Source organism: Nycticebus coucang, chromosome 8, assembly GCF_027406575.1.
Source record: "Nycticebus coucang isolate mNycCou1 chromosome 8, mNycCou1.pri, whole genome shotgun sequence".
In the NCBI taxonomy this organism is placed as follows: Eukaryota; Metazoa; Chordata; class Mammalia; order Primates; family Lorisidae; genus Nycticebus; species Nycticebus coucang.
Genome location: NC_069787.1, coordinates 6,642,060 through 6,658,557, shown reverse-complemented (window position 1 = coordinate 6,658,557; position 16,498 = coordinate 6,642,060). Strand labels below are relative to the sequence as shown.

Here is a 16,498-nt window from a genome sequence, read left to right as displayed (position 1 = left end):
ATCCCGGCGGGAGCACCGCCCATCCCGACCAATCGCGCGTGCCCTGTTTGCGCTTGCGCCTTCTGGGCTCCTGGTCCTTTTGTTTTCTCGCGATCCCTTTAGACATGCGCATTCAGAGAAAGGAGCCCTCGAGCGTAGCTCACTGCGCATGTGTGTTGCCAGGGGCAGCGCAAGTAGCCAAAGTGGCCCGCCGAGTAGAGCGCGTTGCTGAGGCGAGGAGGAGGGGCCGGGGGCGTGAGCGAAGCCGCGATGAGAGCCGTGTTGACTTGGAGAGATAAAGTTGAGCAGTGGTGAGGAGCCGGGCAGTCCGGGAGGAGCGGGAGGCTGATCCCTGGCAGGGATGGCGGGAGTCTCTGCGAGAACCACGGTGGTTGTCAGGGGCAACGGGCCTGCGGCCTGCGCTGAGGCCGTGAACCCCTGGCCTGGGCACCGGCCACCTTCCAGCCCCTGGCGGAGGGAGAGGCGTCTGCGGGTCGGAGGGGGCAGAGGGAAGTGGCACGCTTCGGGTGGCCTCTTGAGGAGGATCGATCCATAATCACGATCTGGCCTTGTCGCTCCTTTACTCCAAATCCGTCCTGGCCTCCCCTTAACACCCGCAGCAGTGTCTCTGCAACGCTGTCACAGTGGGTTTCCCCCCACATTTAAATATTACCCCATACTCTTTTTTTACTTGACTTTTTTTCCTCTAAATTCTCTTATTTATTTTCGCTTGAATATGATTTTACATTTTACGGAAACTTTATTTCTCCATTTATGAAAATCAGTGTCTCTTGCTGTATAAGTGTGAATTAACTGTAGAAGTTAAAGCAGGGAGAAACAAAACAGTGTTAAGCTGTAGGTAGATACTGTCTACCTAGGGTTTACTGTCGGGAGCCTGTAAACCTGAGTGAGGTCTGCTGTCTTCAAAACTGGACTTTGGCGAGTACTATCGGAGAGATGCTTAAAATGAGCATCAAATCAGCTTTCTCTTTGTTAGAAAGTTTACAAAAGAATTGAAAGAGGGTGACTTTTTTTCATCCTTGATTGAATGTTATTTAATGTCCTATTCCATTTTTATCACCTAAATGCATCACAAAATGGTACATTTTGGGAAACACTGACTTAATAGATAGTTCTCTTCAGCTGACTTTCAGAATCTTCCTAGATGGTCTTTTTCAGCTTCGTTGTGAAGCCTGGGTTTTGGCCACTGGGACAAGATGCTTGCCATTCATTTTCTGTTTTTGCCGAGGCCTTTCTCTGCAAAAAAGTATACCTTTCCTCATCTCTTTATTGAAATCCTAGACATCACTTAAGGCTCCCTTTGGAGGTGGTTCCTCTCTCTCTTCTGCTCTGCACCAGTGACAGCTAACGCTTGCTGTATGCCAAGCACTTGCTAAGAACTCCATGTCCTTTCTTTCATTGTCTCATCACAACAACCCTCTGAAGCTGGTAGTGTAATTACTGCACTTTACATATTAGGAAACTGAAAAAGCAGTAAAAAAGAAGAAAAATACATACAAGGAAATTGAAGCACAGAGCAGGTAGATAATTTGCCAAGATTACACAGTGAGTGAGTAATGGAGCCAGCTTTCAAGGTTGCATCTTCCTCACTCCAAAGCCAGTGTGCTCTCAGCCACTAACAACTTTTTCCCCTGTGTTACAGAGATGGCAAATTTAAATGTTTGCAGGAGTCAGGCAGGTAACATAAATGGGAAATGTTTATATGCATCTTAAAACAAGGAATAATTAATTGTCTGTGTTCTCAAGGAATATTCTTCTATATCACACTTTTCTTGAGACACTTAGTCCGACAAGTACATCTTTTTGTTTTAAGTTTTTTTTTTTTGTGGTTTTTGGCCGGGGCTAGGTTTGAACCCGCCACCTCCGGCATATGGGACCGGCACCCTACTCCTTGAGCCACAGGTGCCGCCCTGTTTTAAGTTTTAATAAAGATTTGAGTAAAAAAAATTCATTTTACTTTTAACTCTATTATAAAAGTACTCATCACACAAGTTGGTGAATATTTAACTTCAGGGTCAAAGAGTAATTAGAGGGTGGCAAGGAGAGTGGCAAACTCGGGAGCTCATGCTGTGCCTAAAAGGGGCAGCTGTTGCTCAGCTCCTGCCAGTTACCACCATCTATAAATTTGGCCTAGTTTGTTCAGATCTATTTTTCCCAGAAGCTAGGAATCTGGGTTTTTTTGTGAAATGTCCTAATTTTTACATATTGGCACCTAATCTGACAAACAAAATAAAACACCTTTGGGCCAAACAAAACATTTGCTAGCCAAATGAAGCCTGATTTGCTCTGTTTTCAACCCCTGGCACAGAATTTTGTTCATTCCTCTCTTGTAGAACTTAGAGTCTGTCAAATATAACAGTTTTTTTTTTAATTTGTTTATCTCAGAAGTCTATAAACCCTTTATAGGCAATGGCTATGTCTTATTCATTTCCAAATTATTCCAGAGCCTAGTCAAGATAGTGGTTGTTACTATTTGATGGATTGATGTATTGTTGAATGAGTGACTGAGTGATAAAGATTGGTTATTGACCAGGACAGGTTTGAAACACCCTCAAGGGTATAGGAGTTCATAGACCAGCAGTCTCAATGGCTGCTAAATAAGCCAGCTGATAGCCCAGAACAAGGAAAAAAAAAAAAAAACTATAAAAAGTAGATAGTAGAACTAAAAAAAAAAAAAAAAAAAAACAGATATTAAAGATTAGTCCTCCATAGCTGAATCAGCCATTGTCTCCTGGTCTGCTGTTTTGCTTCTAGTCTTAGCTTTACTGAGCAGCAGGAACTCTCTTTTTCAAGACTTGCTGCTATGATCCTGTTACTCTACTTTTTATAAACCTAGAGTAATTCACAATTATCTTCTATGTCAAATTGTTCATTTTGCTAGGTTGACCTCCTGACCCTATTCCCTCAGGCTTGAAACATTTCAGTTTATATTTTTTGACCAAAAACTCAACTCTGTTTTCCTACCCAGAGTGCTTTTTTTTTTTTTTTTTTGTAGAGACAGAGTTTCACTTTATGGCCCTCGGTAGAGTGCCGTGGCCTCACACAGCTCACAGCAACCTCCAACTCCTGGGCTTAAGCGATTCTCCTGCCTCAGCTTCCCGAGTAGCTGGGACTACAGGCGCCCGCCACAACGCCCAGCTATTTTTTGGTTGCAGTTTGGCCGGGGCCGGGTTTGAACCCGCCACCCTCGGTATATGGGGCCGGCGCCTTACCGACTGAGCCACAGGTGCCATTCTATTCCCCAGGTGAGAGTGCTGGAGAGGGCTGTGCTGTCAGCCTAGCTCATAGCAAGCTCAAACTTTGGGGATTGAGCGTTCCTCGTGCCTTAGCCTCCCCAGTAGCTGGGACTACAGGCTCCCACCACAATGCCTGACTAGTTTTTCTGGTTTTTGTAGACAGGGTTTTGCTCTTGCTCAGTCTGGTCTTGAACTGCTAAGCTCAAGGGATCCTCCTGCCTCTGCCTCCCAGAGTGCTAGGATTACAGGTATGAGCCACCCTGTCTGGCCTCAAATGTTTTCTTTCTTTCTTTCTTTCTTTTTTTTTCTGAGACAGAGTCTCACTTTGTCATCCCTTGGTGCCGTAGTATCATAGCTCACACCAACCTCAAATTCCTGGGCTCAAGCAATTGTCTTGCCTCAGCCTCCCAAGTAGCTGGGACTACAGACGCCCACTACAACACCTGGCTATTTTTAGAGACAAGGTCTTGGTCTGGCTCAGGCTGGTCTCAAACCTGTGAGCTCACACAATCCATCTGCCTTGGCTTCCCAAGTGTGGAGGTTACAGGTGTGAGCCACTTCATAGGCCAAGTGTTTTCCTATTTAGTGAACTTCTGTTTTCTCCTCTTCCCTATTTGTTATATGTTCGGACCTCATTCGACAAAATGATTTTCCTGTTCTGTACTGATGTTGGAAGATGTCTGACACTTTTTGTTGCTTTATACACAAGCCCTCACCTTGCTTAGGAATTGCATAAAATGAAAATACATATAACAAGAACAGTTATGGCTTCCAGGAAGGATTTTCAAAGTGATCTGAAAAGGAAGATATTTCAGGAATATGAATTATATGCCTTTCAATACGATATGAAAATGACGTGCTTCTCATTCCATGACAAGAGATTAGTGACAATGCTGAGTACATGCTTTGGCCCTCAGACACAGTTCATCACTGGTTATAGGAAGAAACAGCCTGTTAAATTTGAAAAACTGACAGTTATTTTAGAATACACAAAGTTTGTAGGAAGAGTGGACACAACTGATCAGTACTGTGGATATTACAGATTTACCGGGAGGTCCTGCAAATGGGAAAAACATTATTCTTCTGGATGATGAAAGTTACAGTTGTGAACAGCTACATCCTTTACGCACTAGTTAAGGAGAGTGGAGAAAAAGTGCAGATACACATGTTTTGTTTTGCTTTTTTTGCAGTTTTTGGCCAGGGCTGGGTTTGAACCTGCCACTTCTGGCATGTGGGACCGGAGCCCTACTCTGAGCCACAGGGTCGCCCCTTTCTTTCTTTCTTTCTTTTTTTTTTTTTTTTAGAGACAGAGTCTCAAGCTGTCGCCCTGGCCTCACAGCTCATAGCAACCTCAAACTCGAGGGCTTAAACGATTCTCTTGCCCCAGCCTCCCAAGTAGCTGGGACTATAGGCATCCGCCACAACACCCAGCTGTTTTTTTGGTTGGAGTTACTGTTTAGCAGGCCCAGGCAGGGTTCGAACTCACCAGCCTTGGTGTATGTGGCCAGCGCCCTAACCACTGAGCTATGGACACCAAGCCTGTTTTTCTCTTTTAAAACTGTAGGATTGGCTTGGTGCATGTAGCTCAAGTGGCTAAGGCATCAGCCACATACACCAGAACTAGAGGATTCGAATCTAGTCTAGGCCTGCCAAACAACAATGACAACTACAACCAAAAAATAGCTGGGCATTGTGGTGGGTGCTTGTAGTCCCAGCTACTTGGGAGGCTGAGGCAAGAGAATTGCTTAAGCCCAGAAGTTGGAGGTTGCTGTGAGCTGTGATGCGACAGCACTCTACACAGGGTGACAACTTGAGGCTCTGTCTCAAAAAAAAACAACTGTAGGATAATTACAAGTAATCCACCAACTTCTTTTTTGCCCAAAATAAACAAGAGCTCAGGAGTATGCAGGTGGCAGAAAAATTGGATTGGAAAGAGTTTTAAATGTACCACCCCAGGATCATCTCAGTCATGATGCCTTATTAGGCCAGCCCACCTATTCCAATCAGGTTACCATTACTGTAACTCTCCATTCATACCGCCTAGTATTTACTGAGTATTTGCTGTAAGACAGATGTTTTTGCACATATTGTTTAATTGCCAAAGCAACCTATGAGGTTAGAATTTTTATGTCATTTACAAATGAAGAAATTAAGATTTAATTAGATGGGACAATTTGTGTAAGATTACAAAACAAGTGGGGCTGGATCAGATTGTGCAGGGTTTGGAGAGACACCTTAGGAATTCATTTTACAATGGGGTGGGTATGGCATTGGCAGAGGGCAATTAGCAGGAATCACTTTCTGTCTCTCTGCAGTGGAATCTATTTTTTGACAATCCCTGCATAAAAGGGAGCAGGTGGAGAGAGAAAAATCATCCTAGAGTAGAAAAGGAATGAGTGAGTTCCCCAGTGAGTTCCCCAGTATTCAAGCAGAGTCTAGAATTCTTGCCCTGATGGGGGAGTTGGACTATACGAGCTCTAGAGTCCTTTCCAATTCTGAATATCTGTGATCTCATAATGTAACTGAAGTCTTGGGGTTCAAGATAAAATCTTGTCAGATTTTCAGTTACATTTATTATGTTTCTAGGATAGTGCTATGTGCTGTGAGTGCACAAGTGTATAAAACATGACCATTGCCCTCTAATTGCGTATGGCTATAATTAAAGGCACAAGATATTATTTAAAACAATGTAAAATATAAAAGCCTATATAATTCAGAGTTAAACTGAACTGTATAGATTCTTCTTTGGAGACATGGTCTCACTCTATTGCCTAGGCTAGCATACAGTTATGTCATAACTCACTGTGACCTCAAATTCCCAGGTTCACATGATCCTCTTATCTCAGCTTCCCAACTAGCTGGAACTATAGGTGCACGCCACCATGCCCAGCTAATTTTTCTATTTTTTTGTAGAGATGAGGTCTCAGTATATTGTCTTGAACTCCCAACCTCAAGCAATCCTCCTACCTTGGCCTCACAAAGTGCTAAGATTACAGGCATGAGCTACCATGCCCTACTGAACTGTAGATTCTAAGTAGTCAGAGTTTAAATTGGGACAAATCAGACATGTATGTTATATTTTAGGAAGGTAAATTTCAAGAAATTCAGATAAAATGAATTTTTATATCTGTGAGGAAAATAGTTTCTTACTTAGCCCAAATAGGAAACTCAGAAATGATTTTCTGATAAATCAACCCCAAATGACCCTTTTGAAGAAGAAACCACACAGGAACCAATTTGATGAGCTCATATGTGTACAAGGCAGAAAGGAAGCCACATAACCAACGATGACTATAGATGTGAGGTGCAGACCCCTCCGATGAGTATTTTATCAGCAATTACACGTGTCAGATGCTTTGTACAAGACTGGCTTGTGTCTCCTGTGAGGTGAGAACGAAAGCTCGGATAGGAGGGCAGGTTTTCTGGCCCTGGTTCCCCTCTGCTTTCACTGTACCAGCCTGCTTCTCAGAATGTGAAATGTGCTAGGGGAACTGCCCCAGACTCAGAGAAAGGAAGTGTAAGAAATAAGGAAACCCCAGATCTGTTAACCCATAATGGTGAGTAAGCTGAAGAACTCAGGGCTGGAGTTTGCTTCTGTACCCAAGGATGCTGAGCTGGGAAGAGTGTGACAGTCACCCTTGTTCCAGTTTTTTCGTCAGCCATCTCTGGGACAGGAGACAAACGACTTGCCTGTCTTTAGTTTCCTCATTATTAGAGATGGGACAGTGGTGTCTGTCCTGTCTGCTGCAATTATGTTTGTCATAAGGATCAAATGAGATGAAGAAAGTTTATGCTCTAACAATGCTTAACTGTTGAATAATTGTGAAAAGTTTTTATTAAAGGAAGCTTCTGAAGTCAACAGAGCCTGTACAAAAAATTTCCTGAACTCTTAATGTAATACCTTCAGTAGGTGATAATACCTGTTTTTCTTTGCTGTTGAAATCTATTGCTAGCTATTTTGCTTACTATGATACATGCTAATAATGATAACGAAGAGCACAAAGCATAATGGTTAGAAGATGGTCTTCCGTCTCAGGCTGGTGCGCCCATGGCGTTGGAGCCCAGCAGAGTTGACCAGGGTGATCACGGACGTGCAGGTGGCCATCTTGGCCAACATGCTGGGCGTGTCGCTCTTTTTTCTTGTTGTTCTCTATGACTACGTGGCCGTCAACAATCCCAAGAAGCAGGAATGAAAGTGGTGCTTTCTCCGCCCCAGGGTTCCAGGACATAGTCTGAGGCAAGATGGTGGGTGTGAGGGGCCTTCACACTTCACTTCGTCTCTTCTACCCATCACGACATACAAAGCAACTACACCTGGGTTTTTCCAAACAACTTTATTCCCTCAAAGTCTTCCTTAACCCTATGGAACAAGAAGCTGCCACTGAATAGGGCCCAGTGTAGGGGCTGCTTTTTTTTTTTTTGAGACAGAGTCTCATTATGTCACCTTCAGTAGAGTGCTGTGGTGTCATAGCTCACAGCAACCTCAAACTCTTGGGCTTAAGAGTTCTCTTTCCTCAGCCTCCCAAGTAGCTGGGACTACAGGTGCCTGCTACAACACTCAGCTATTTTTTTGTTACAGTTGTTTAGCTGGCCTGGGCCGAGTTCAAACCTGCCCCCCTCGGTGCACGTGGCTGATGCCGTAACCACTGTGCTACGAGCGCTGAGCCATGGGGCTGCTTTCTTTTCTACCCCCTCCCTCAATATAAAAATGTAGATATAATAAAAATAAAATAAAAAAGGAGATGGTCTTCCAGGCTGATAGCCCAGGTTTGAATACTGGCGCCACCTCCAGCAGTTTTATTTTAGGAAAGTTATTGCCTTGTTTTCTCATCTGCAAAATAGGTTTGTTTGAGGTTGAATAATACATGTAAAGCATGTAAACTATACTTATGTTGACAGAAAAGAAGGCATACTCTGTAAAATAAAGAGGATTATTCTGAACCAAATTTGAGGACCATGACCCAGGTCCATACCCAAGGAGCCTTGAGCAAGTGGACTCATTGTGGTGGGGTTATAGTTTGGTTTTATATATTTCAAGGAGACGGAAATTACAGGTAAAGTTATAAATCAATACATGGAAGACATACATTGGGTTGGCCTGAAAAGGTGGGGCATCTCCAAGTGGGGGGGGGACACACTTATGGTGGCTGAAAGAAGTAGGCTTTGTCAAATAGACTTGGAGTCAGGGAAAAGGAATGCTTGAGTTAAGATAAAAGGTCTGTTAATGGGAGACAGAGTGGTTTGTTATGTATACTGAGGACCTGCAGGTAGGTCTTGGATATAGCCTTAGGCCTGTTAATGAGTCATAGAGGACATCTCTAAGAAAGGGAGGGAGATAAGATGAGGCATGTGTGATCTGCTTTCTCATCACTAGCAACTCAGTTTTAGGGGGTCCAGTCAGCCACTGGCGGGGGAGCCTTGGGATTTTATTTTAGCTCACACCTCATATGCATAGTGATAAATCTACTCAATACATGTTAGCTACTATTGTATTTAAAGTGTTAAGGATAACAGACAGGGGCTCGGTGCCTGTAGCTCAGTGGCTAGGGTGCCAGCCACATACACCAGAGCTGATGGGTTTGAACCCAGCCCGAGCCTGCCAGACAACGACAACTACAGCCAAAAAATAGCTGGGCGTTGTGGCCAGCACTGTAGTCCCAGCTACTTGGGAGGCTGAGGCAAGAGAATCGCTTAAGTCCCAGAGTTTGAGGTTGCTGTGAGGTGTGACACTACTGCACTCTATGGAGGGTGACATAGTGAGACTGTCTCAAAAAAAAAAAGAAAAAAAAATAGGGGATGAAAGGCAGTGTGTATAATGGTTAACAGCACAGAGTCTAGAGTTAGGCTTGAGTTGAAATCCTCGCCCTTTCACTTGCCAGTCACTTGACACTGGATGAGATACCTGACCTCTCTGAGCCATGATGTCCTTACCTATAATAGAGTAATAATCTCCATCTCACAGAATTATTATGAGGATGAAATAAAATACTGTATTTGAAGAGGTCAGCACAGCACTTGGGGGAGGGCTCCAAGTACAGTTAGTGAGAGTGTATTTTTAGATTACTGACAAGTACCAGGCAAGTTTCATCCTGTGCTAAACTTTTATAATAGGCTGCTTTGACAGTGCTATCTTGGTTCTTACTAGAGTCATCTGAACCAATGAAATCCTCAGCCTGGGGCATTTAAGAATATTTGTAATATGTCTCCAGCCTGTTTTTTTTTTTTTTTCTATATAGATGTTTTATAAAGAATATAATGATTTCTATAACTAAAAGTTTTAATTAGTTTACAAATACAGATCAGGCTGCATTCAGTTGAATAGTTTCAATGACAATCTAAGAAAGGCAACATTTAAATGCTACAGATTAATAAAATTCAAACATGACATAAAACCTTTCAATTTTAGACTGGGTTCTCGTTCTTCCATTTTCCCGTGTTTTATCATCCTCTTTCTTGGGTGGAATTATTGTTGGCTCCAAACCAAACAATTCTTGAAGATGTCCATAAAGATCCAAACGATTATACACATGAAATTCAAAGTCATTGACAGTGATGTACAACCTGGTTTCCGCCTTTGGATCATGTTTCTGCTTTGGGTTATACATTTTCCACCATCGAAAAATGATAAATCCATCTTGAATTCTGACAGACATGTCTTCTGTAATGTAATAGATTTCACGAACCATGACTTTTCCAGAAAGAACAGAAAAAGAGAAAGAACCAATATGAATATAGCCATGCTTATATAATCTGTTAAGAACCAGTGTTAAACTAAGACCAACATTCCGAGAATTATAATAGGTTAGGTAAATAATCCATCCACAGGACAAAATGGTAGCAACAAGGAGCCAAACAACACTGGAATTGTGTTCTGTAAGAAAATCTTCTAATTGAGTTATACTTGGAACAGTACTGTCATTTTTCCTTTGATCCATTACTAAAGTTTTTCTAGAACAGCTTCTAAAGACCCAAGGCTTTTTTCCAGAGTGGGCAATGTTCTGTTTATCCTTCTCCTTATCTTCAGAAGGCCTTTCTCCAGTGTTTCATCTTAACACATCTAGCGAGTGCCGAGGCAGCCCGGAACCACTCTGGCCTCTCTCCGGTGAACGCCGAGGGCCTTGGGCACGGGCGGCGGCGGCAGCATCACCAAGCCAGACGCGGCCTGTGGAGTTCTGCCTGCGTCCACACCTCCTAACCCCCGCCGCCCGGGCCCGCCGCTCCAGGTCCAGACCCCGGCCGCGGCCACTGACACCCAGGGTCTCCAGCCTGTTTTTCTAGCCTTCTTTCGCTGTACACACAGACACATGTTTCAGTCAATTAGATTATTTAGATTACTGGCTATTCCCCAGTAATCTGGGGAATGTCTTTGCTGTTCTGTTTTCTTTTTTTTTTTTTAACTTAACAGAAGCCTTTATTTGCCTGTTCTGAAAATAAAGCTGGCTGAGTTTGCTCTTTTTGGTGATTAGTCAAAGAGACCAAATCCCATATCCTCGTCCGACTCTTCCGACTCTTCTTTGGCTTCAACCTTGGCTGGGGCTGCAGTGGCAGCAGGAGCAGCAGTGGTGGTGGCAGCCACAGGGGCAGCAGCCACAAAGGCAGATGGATCAGCCACGAAGGCCTTGACCTTTTCAGCAAGTGGGAAGGTATAATCAGTCTCCACAGACAAAGCCAGGACTCTCTTGTAACCATTGATGATAGAATGGGGTACTGATGCAACAGTTGGGTAACCAATCCGCAGACAAACACTGGCAACATTGCGGACACCCTCCAGGAAGCGAGAATGCAGAGTTTCTTCTGTAATGTCAAGCACTTCAGGGTTGTAGATGCTACCATTGTCAAACACCTGCTGAGTGACCAGCCCAAAGGAGAAGGGGGAGATATTCAGCATGTTCAGGAGTGTGGCTTCACTGGCTCCCACTTGGTCTCCACTCTTAATCAGGTGCACATCACTCAAGATTTCAATGGTGCCCCTGGAAATTTTAGTAGTGATACCTAAAGCCTGGAAGAAGGAGGTCTTCTCTGGCCCCAGACCAGTGTTCTGGGCTGGCATGGTGACTTCACATGGGGCAATGGCACCAGCATGGGCGGCAGCTGGCACCTTATTGGCCAGCAGCATGTCCCTGATCTCAGTGAGGTCCTCCTTGGTGAACACAAAGCCCACATTTCCCCGGATATGAGGCAACAGTTTCTCCAGAGCTGGGTTGTTTTCCAGATGCCCTCGGATGGCCTTGCGCATCATGGTGTTCTTGTCCATCAGCACCACAGCCTTCCCTCGAAGAGACATACGGATCTGCTGCATCTGCTTGGAGCCCACGTTCTCTGCTCCCACAATGAAGCATTTTGGATAATCATCCAAAAGTTGTATGATCTTAAGGAAGTAGTTGGACTTCCAGTTCGCCCTGTCTTCCCTGGGCATCATGGCGGTGCGTCAGGGATTGCCACACGGGGTTTAAAGACGATATCACTCACTCGAGGACGCCTGGCGGGAAAAGACTGCTGTTCTGTTTTCTTTCTGAAATGTTTTACCTATTTACCCACTCTACTCCTACATGTCTCAAAAGTCCTCCCTTTTTTGAATATTGTTTTCTTCCCTTTTTTTGAGACAGAGCCTTAAGCTGTCACCCTGGGTAGAGTGTCACGACGTCACAGCTCACAGCAACCTCCAACTCCTGGGCTTAAGCGATTCTCTTGCTTCAGCCTCCCAAGTAGCTGGGACTAAAGGCGCCCGCCACAACGCCCGGCTATTTTTTGGTTGCAGCCGTCATTGTTGTTTGGCAGGCCTGGGCTGGATTCGAACCCACCAGCTCAGATGTATATGGCTGGCACCTTAACCACTTGAGCCACAGGCGCTGAGCCTTCTTCCTGAATCTTTTTCTTATCCTTTTCTCAAATCAAAACAGTGCAGAGTGTGTCTCAATGAAGGGAGGAAAGCCCTCTGAACTCACCAAGTGGGTTCTTGGCTTCACACTGGAAAGAATTGAAGAGCAAGCCAACTAGCTATAGGAAAGTTTATTGAGAGAGAGACAGACAACAGATTCTACTCTATAGACAGAGTAGGGGTCTTTTCCTGAGTAGGAAGGGGACACCTCATGGGGCAATGGTAACATTTTTATGTGTCCAGAAATCCCATACGTGATCAGCATTGTCCTGAGGTCAGACCATAAAGGTCAATCATAACTGCTGCCACTGAAAGGTAGCCCACCAGTTTATAAGGCATCCAGCTTAGTAATTCTAATTCATCCATCCTTCAGTGGTCCTGGGCTGTCACTTGCTGGCAACTTCCTTGTTCAGAGTAGTTATGAGAGAGGATACCTGGAAAAAGTAAAGTCTAAGAGAACAGGGATCATCTCAAGGAGACCCCAAGGATACACTTTTGAGGTCCTTCCCGTGGTGACTCAGCGCTTAGGAATTTGTAAACTTCCTGGGACCTGGAGGCTGAGGCTTGCTTCCCCTTCTGTGAAAGGGAGCGGTTCTATGAAAGCCGGAGCCACTTCTCCAGCTTGATTCAAACTGACCAATGAGAACAATACCTGTGGGCTGGAACTTTCTGACTGAGATAAAAAGGAGTACGCGGCCATTTTCAATTATTCTGTGCCTCGCTCCCCCGGCTGAAATAAAGCCCTTCCTTTTATAAACATGGTGTTTTGGGTGCTCTTTCTATCGGGCCTTGTCTTCCCGCAACAGTTAGAATCTGGTATTGGCCAAAATGGCTGCACTCAAGCTTTCTCAACCTTCCTTTTCTGCCTTATCCATACATTAAAAACAGTCCTCCTTTGAATCCTATAACACACGTTTTAGTATATCTCGTAAAGCCTTTATTGCAGTATTATGCTGTATCTCATGGAATCTAAGATGTCATTAATTATAAACTACCGATATAGTACATATCATAAGAAAGCAAAAATGCTGCCAGTTAACTGACACAGCATCGATTATAAGATACACCCTAGCCTTAGAGATGATAAAATGTGAAAAAACGTATACCTCAGAATTGATGACGTATGGTAGTTTTTTGTGAATGTTTCTGATTCACACCTTCGTACTAGATGATGATGTCCTGGAGGGCAGGGAGGGACTATGATCTACCCATATGTGTTGGTGTCTAGCAGGTAAGAGGCCCTCAATGAGTGTCTGTGTTTGTGTGGGTTTTCTAGCCCTCACCCGTTCTCTCAAGTTGTCTCTACCTTTTTTTTTTTTTTTTTTTTACAGACAGTAGAGTACTAGTGCGTCACAGCTCACAGCAACTTCCAACTCCTGGGTCTAGGCGATTCTCTTACCTCAGCCTCCCAAGTAGCTGGGACTATAGGCGCCTGCCACAAAGTCCGGCTATTTTTTTTGTTGTTGCAGTTTGGCCGGGGCTAGGTTTGAACCCACCACCCTCGGTATATGGGGCTGGGGCCGGCACCCTACTTTTTTTTTTTTTTTTTTTTAAAACAGAGTCTCTGCTGCCCAGGCTAGAATGCCACAGCATCCGCCTAGCTCACAGCAACCTCAGACTCTTGGGCTCAAGCAATCTTTCTTCCTCAGCCTCCTGAGTAGCTGGGACTATAGGTGCCCAATAATGCCTAGCTATTTTTTTTTTTTTTTTTGAGACAGTCTCAAGCTGTCACCCTGGATAAAGCTGTGGAGTCATAGCTCACAGCAACCTCCAACTCTTGGGCACAAGTGGTCCTCTTGCCTAAGTTTTTCTATTTTTTTTTTTTTAGTAGAGATGGGGTCTTGCTTTTTGCTCAAGCTAGTCTTGAACCTGTGAGCTAAAGCTATCCACCGCCTCAGCCTGTCAGAGTGCTAGGATTACAGGCGTGAGCCACTGCGCCCAGCCAGCCCAGCTAAGTTTTTTCTTTTTCTTTTTTGAGACAGAATTGGTTTTTTTTTTTTGGCAGTTTTTGGCTGGGGCTGAGCTTGAATCCACCAACTCTGGCATATGGGGCTGGCGCCTTACTCCTTTTTTTTTTTGGCCTGGGCTGGGTTTGAACCCGCCACCTCTGGCATATGGGACCGGCGCCCTACTCCTTGAGCCACAGGCGCCGCCCCCAGCGCCTTACTCCTTTGAGCCACAGGTGCTCCCTGAGACAGAGTTTTATTTTGTCTCCTTCCGTAGAGTGCCATGGTGTCATACCTCACAGCAACCTCAAACTCTTGGGCTTAAGATTCTCTTGCTTCAGCCTCCCAATTAGCTGGGAGTACAGGCACCCACCACAATGCCTGGCCATTTTTTTTTTTTTGAGATGGGGATCGTGCTCTGATTCAGGCTGGTCTCGAACTCATGAACTCGGGCAATCCACCTGTCTCAGCCTCCCAGAATGCTAGGATTACAGCCACGAGCCACACACCTGGCCAAGGTTGTTTAGACTTTATGGTATTATTAGAAGAGTTAGTGCCTTCAAATGTTGACCCTTTGAATCATTTCTGGCCTCTGGCTTCTGGACAAAAGGAAATTGGGACCTAGAGCTAACTGTGGAATGGATTATGATTGAATGGGCTGCCAAGATGTGGTAGTTGAATGGTATTTGCAATCAAATGCAATTCTTAGCCATTATTTTTCTCCTTAAAACGTACTCATTGTTTCATAATGGTAATAATGTTTGCTTTCCTGGCCATTAGCAGACCTCAGCATTTTGGTTCCTAATTGTTTTTTTTGTCTTGTCTCCTGTTTAGTATATATGACCTCGCATTTAAGCCTGATGGAACTCAACTGATTTTGGCTGCAGGAAACAAATTGCTGGTAGGATTCTGTCTGAGTTTCCTTTTTAAGGGCTTTTTTTCTCCCTTCCCTCTTGTAAGCACTTTGAAATTTGATTTTTTTTTTTGAGATAAAAAAGGCAACAGAAAAACTAGGCATTACTTTTTAATAGGGAAGGAAATGAGCTTAAAAACAGATAAGTAAACTGTCTATCAGATAGGAACCTGTGAACAATAATACCTCCTTTGGAGTCATTAATCTTTCCCTTTTTACTTTGAGACACACATGAAAGAATTAAAAATAATTAATAAAAATGCCTTTAAAACTGGGCTAGTGTCAGTTCACATTTGTCCACAGAATAATTCAAGCAATAGGACTGGAGGTGCTCCCTCCATGAAAAGCCAGTTAGCCTGACCCCAACTTTTAGTCACTGGCCTACCTGAACAGTTACATATGGATGCTATCCTATTCTTCATATTTTCTTTTCTTGTCTTTCTTTTCTTTTTTGTTTTTTGAGACAGAGTTTCACTTTATCACCCTGGGTAGAGTGCCATGGTGTGGTGTCATAGCTCACAGCAACCTCAAACTCTTGGGCTTGAGCAATTCACTTGCCTCAACCTCCTTTAGAGATGGGATCTTGCTCTTGCTCAGGCTGGTCTTGAACCCATGAGCTCAAGCAATCCACCTCTCTTGGCTTCCCAGAGTGCTAGGATTACAGGCAAGAGCTACTGTGCCTGGCCTATTCTTCAAAGAACATAAGGTCCCTTTGGAACCTAGTCTAGTGTATAAAAGTAACTTTCAGAGAACTCTTTATGTTTGACCTAAAACCTTTTGTATGATCTCTCCTTCCTCCTGCGTAAATCCATTTCCTATTTCTGTTGTCTCTAGATAAGCAGACTGACCAATTTCCATTCTCTGTATGGAAACTACATAATCTTAAAACCAGGGTTAAATTGTTCTGCAGACTGCTTCTCTCCAGAGTAAACAATCCAAATCCTTTTAGTTTTTCTTCAGAGGTTATCTTTTCCAACAGTCTAACCATTTTGCAAAGTTTCATCTTGATTTCTCAGATGGTTTATTTTTTTAAATCTCTGAGTACTGATGGATGTTACACAGCTATCCAAATATCCTAAGTTCACGTTACAGATGGGATTTATAGCACTTCCTCTTACTTCCACATAGAGTTCAGGCCTGTGACTTCAACCTCTTGGTATGAAACATCTTTCTACGATGTTGATATCGGGGGGCAGGGTTAGCACTAAAATGTAATCATGTTGTAGCTGGCTCTTTGTATGTGCTGGTTTTATTTAGGAGGCCTGCCTAGATTTGTCATATATCCAAATTCATAAAAGAATGAAGGTTATAGAGAATTTCTGTAGAGTAATTGAACCTTTGATTCATGAGGATTAGTGGTATATTCCTGGTCACATAGTATATAGAATTGGACCTCCACTTCCCAACTTTAAGTGACGTTTTCTCTGGTTTTGCAGTGCAGAACATTGACAAATATTTTGTTACAAAAACAAAAATAGTAGTAACAGCCATATAGGAATTCTGACTAATAGGTATCATGTGGGTA

At 43.7% G+C, this 16,498-nt stretch overlaps 3 protein-coding genes across 8 annotated transcripts in view; 2 read left to right on the top strand and 1 right to left on the bottom strand.

Moving 5' to 3' along the window:
- The first annotated feature begins 133 nt into the window (after positions 1 to 133).
- IFT122 (intraflagellar transport 122) overlaps positions 134 to 16,498 on the top strand; it is a 93,959-nt gene continuing 77,594 nt past the window's right edge. For all 6 annotated transcript variants that reach the window (XR_008381582.1, XR_008381581.1, XR_008381583.1 and 3 more), the window contains exons 1-2: positions 134 to 290; positions 14,895 to 14,961. Coding sequence is in view for 3 of the 6 variants with exons in the window: in XM_053599164.1 (XP_053455139.1) it covers positions 250 to 290; positions 14,895 to 14,961 (108 nt within the window). In the remaining 3 variants the exon portion in view is untranslated. The remainder of the gene's footprint in view (positions 291 to 14,894; positions 14,962 to 16,498) is intronic.
- On the top strand, positions 7,256 to 7,466 carry LOC128592322 (dolichyl-diphosphooligosaccharide--protein glycosyltransferase subunit 4-like). Its single transcript, XM_053600238.1, has one exon. The coding sequence runs from the start codon at positions 7,256 to 7,258 to the stop codon at positions 7,427 to 7,429; it is 174 nt and encodes a 57-aa protein (XP_053456213.1). The 3' UTR covers positions 7,430 to 7,466.
- LOC128591579 (60S acidic ribosomal protein P0-like) lies at positions 10,642 to 11,724 on the bottom strand. Its single transcript, XM_053599179.1, has one exon. The coding sequence runs from the start codon at positions 11,653 to 11,655 to the stop codon at positions 10,699 to 10,701; it is 957 nt and encodes a 318-aa protein (XP_053455154.1). The 5' UTR covers positions 11,656 to 11,724; the 3' UTR covers positions 10,642 to 10,698.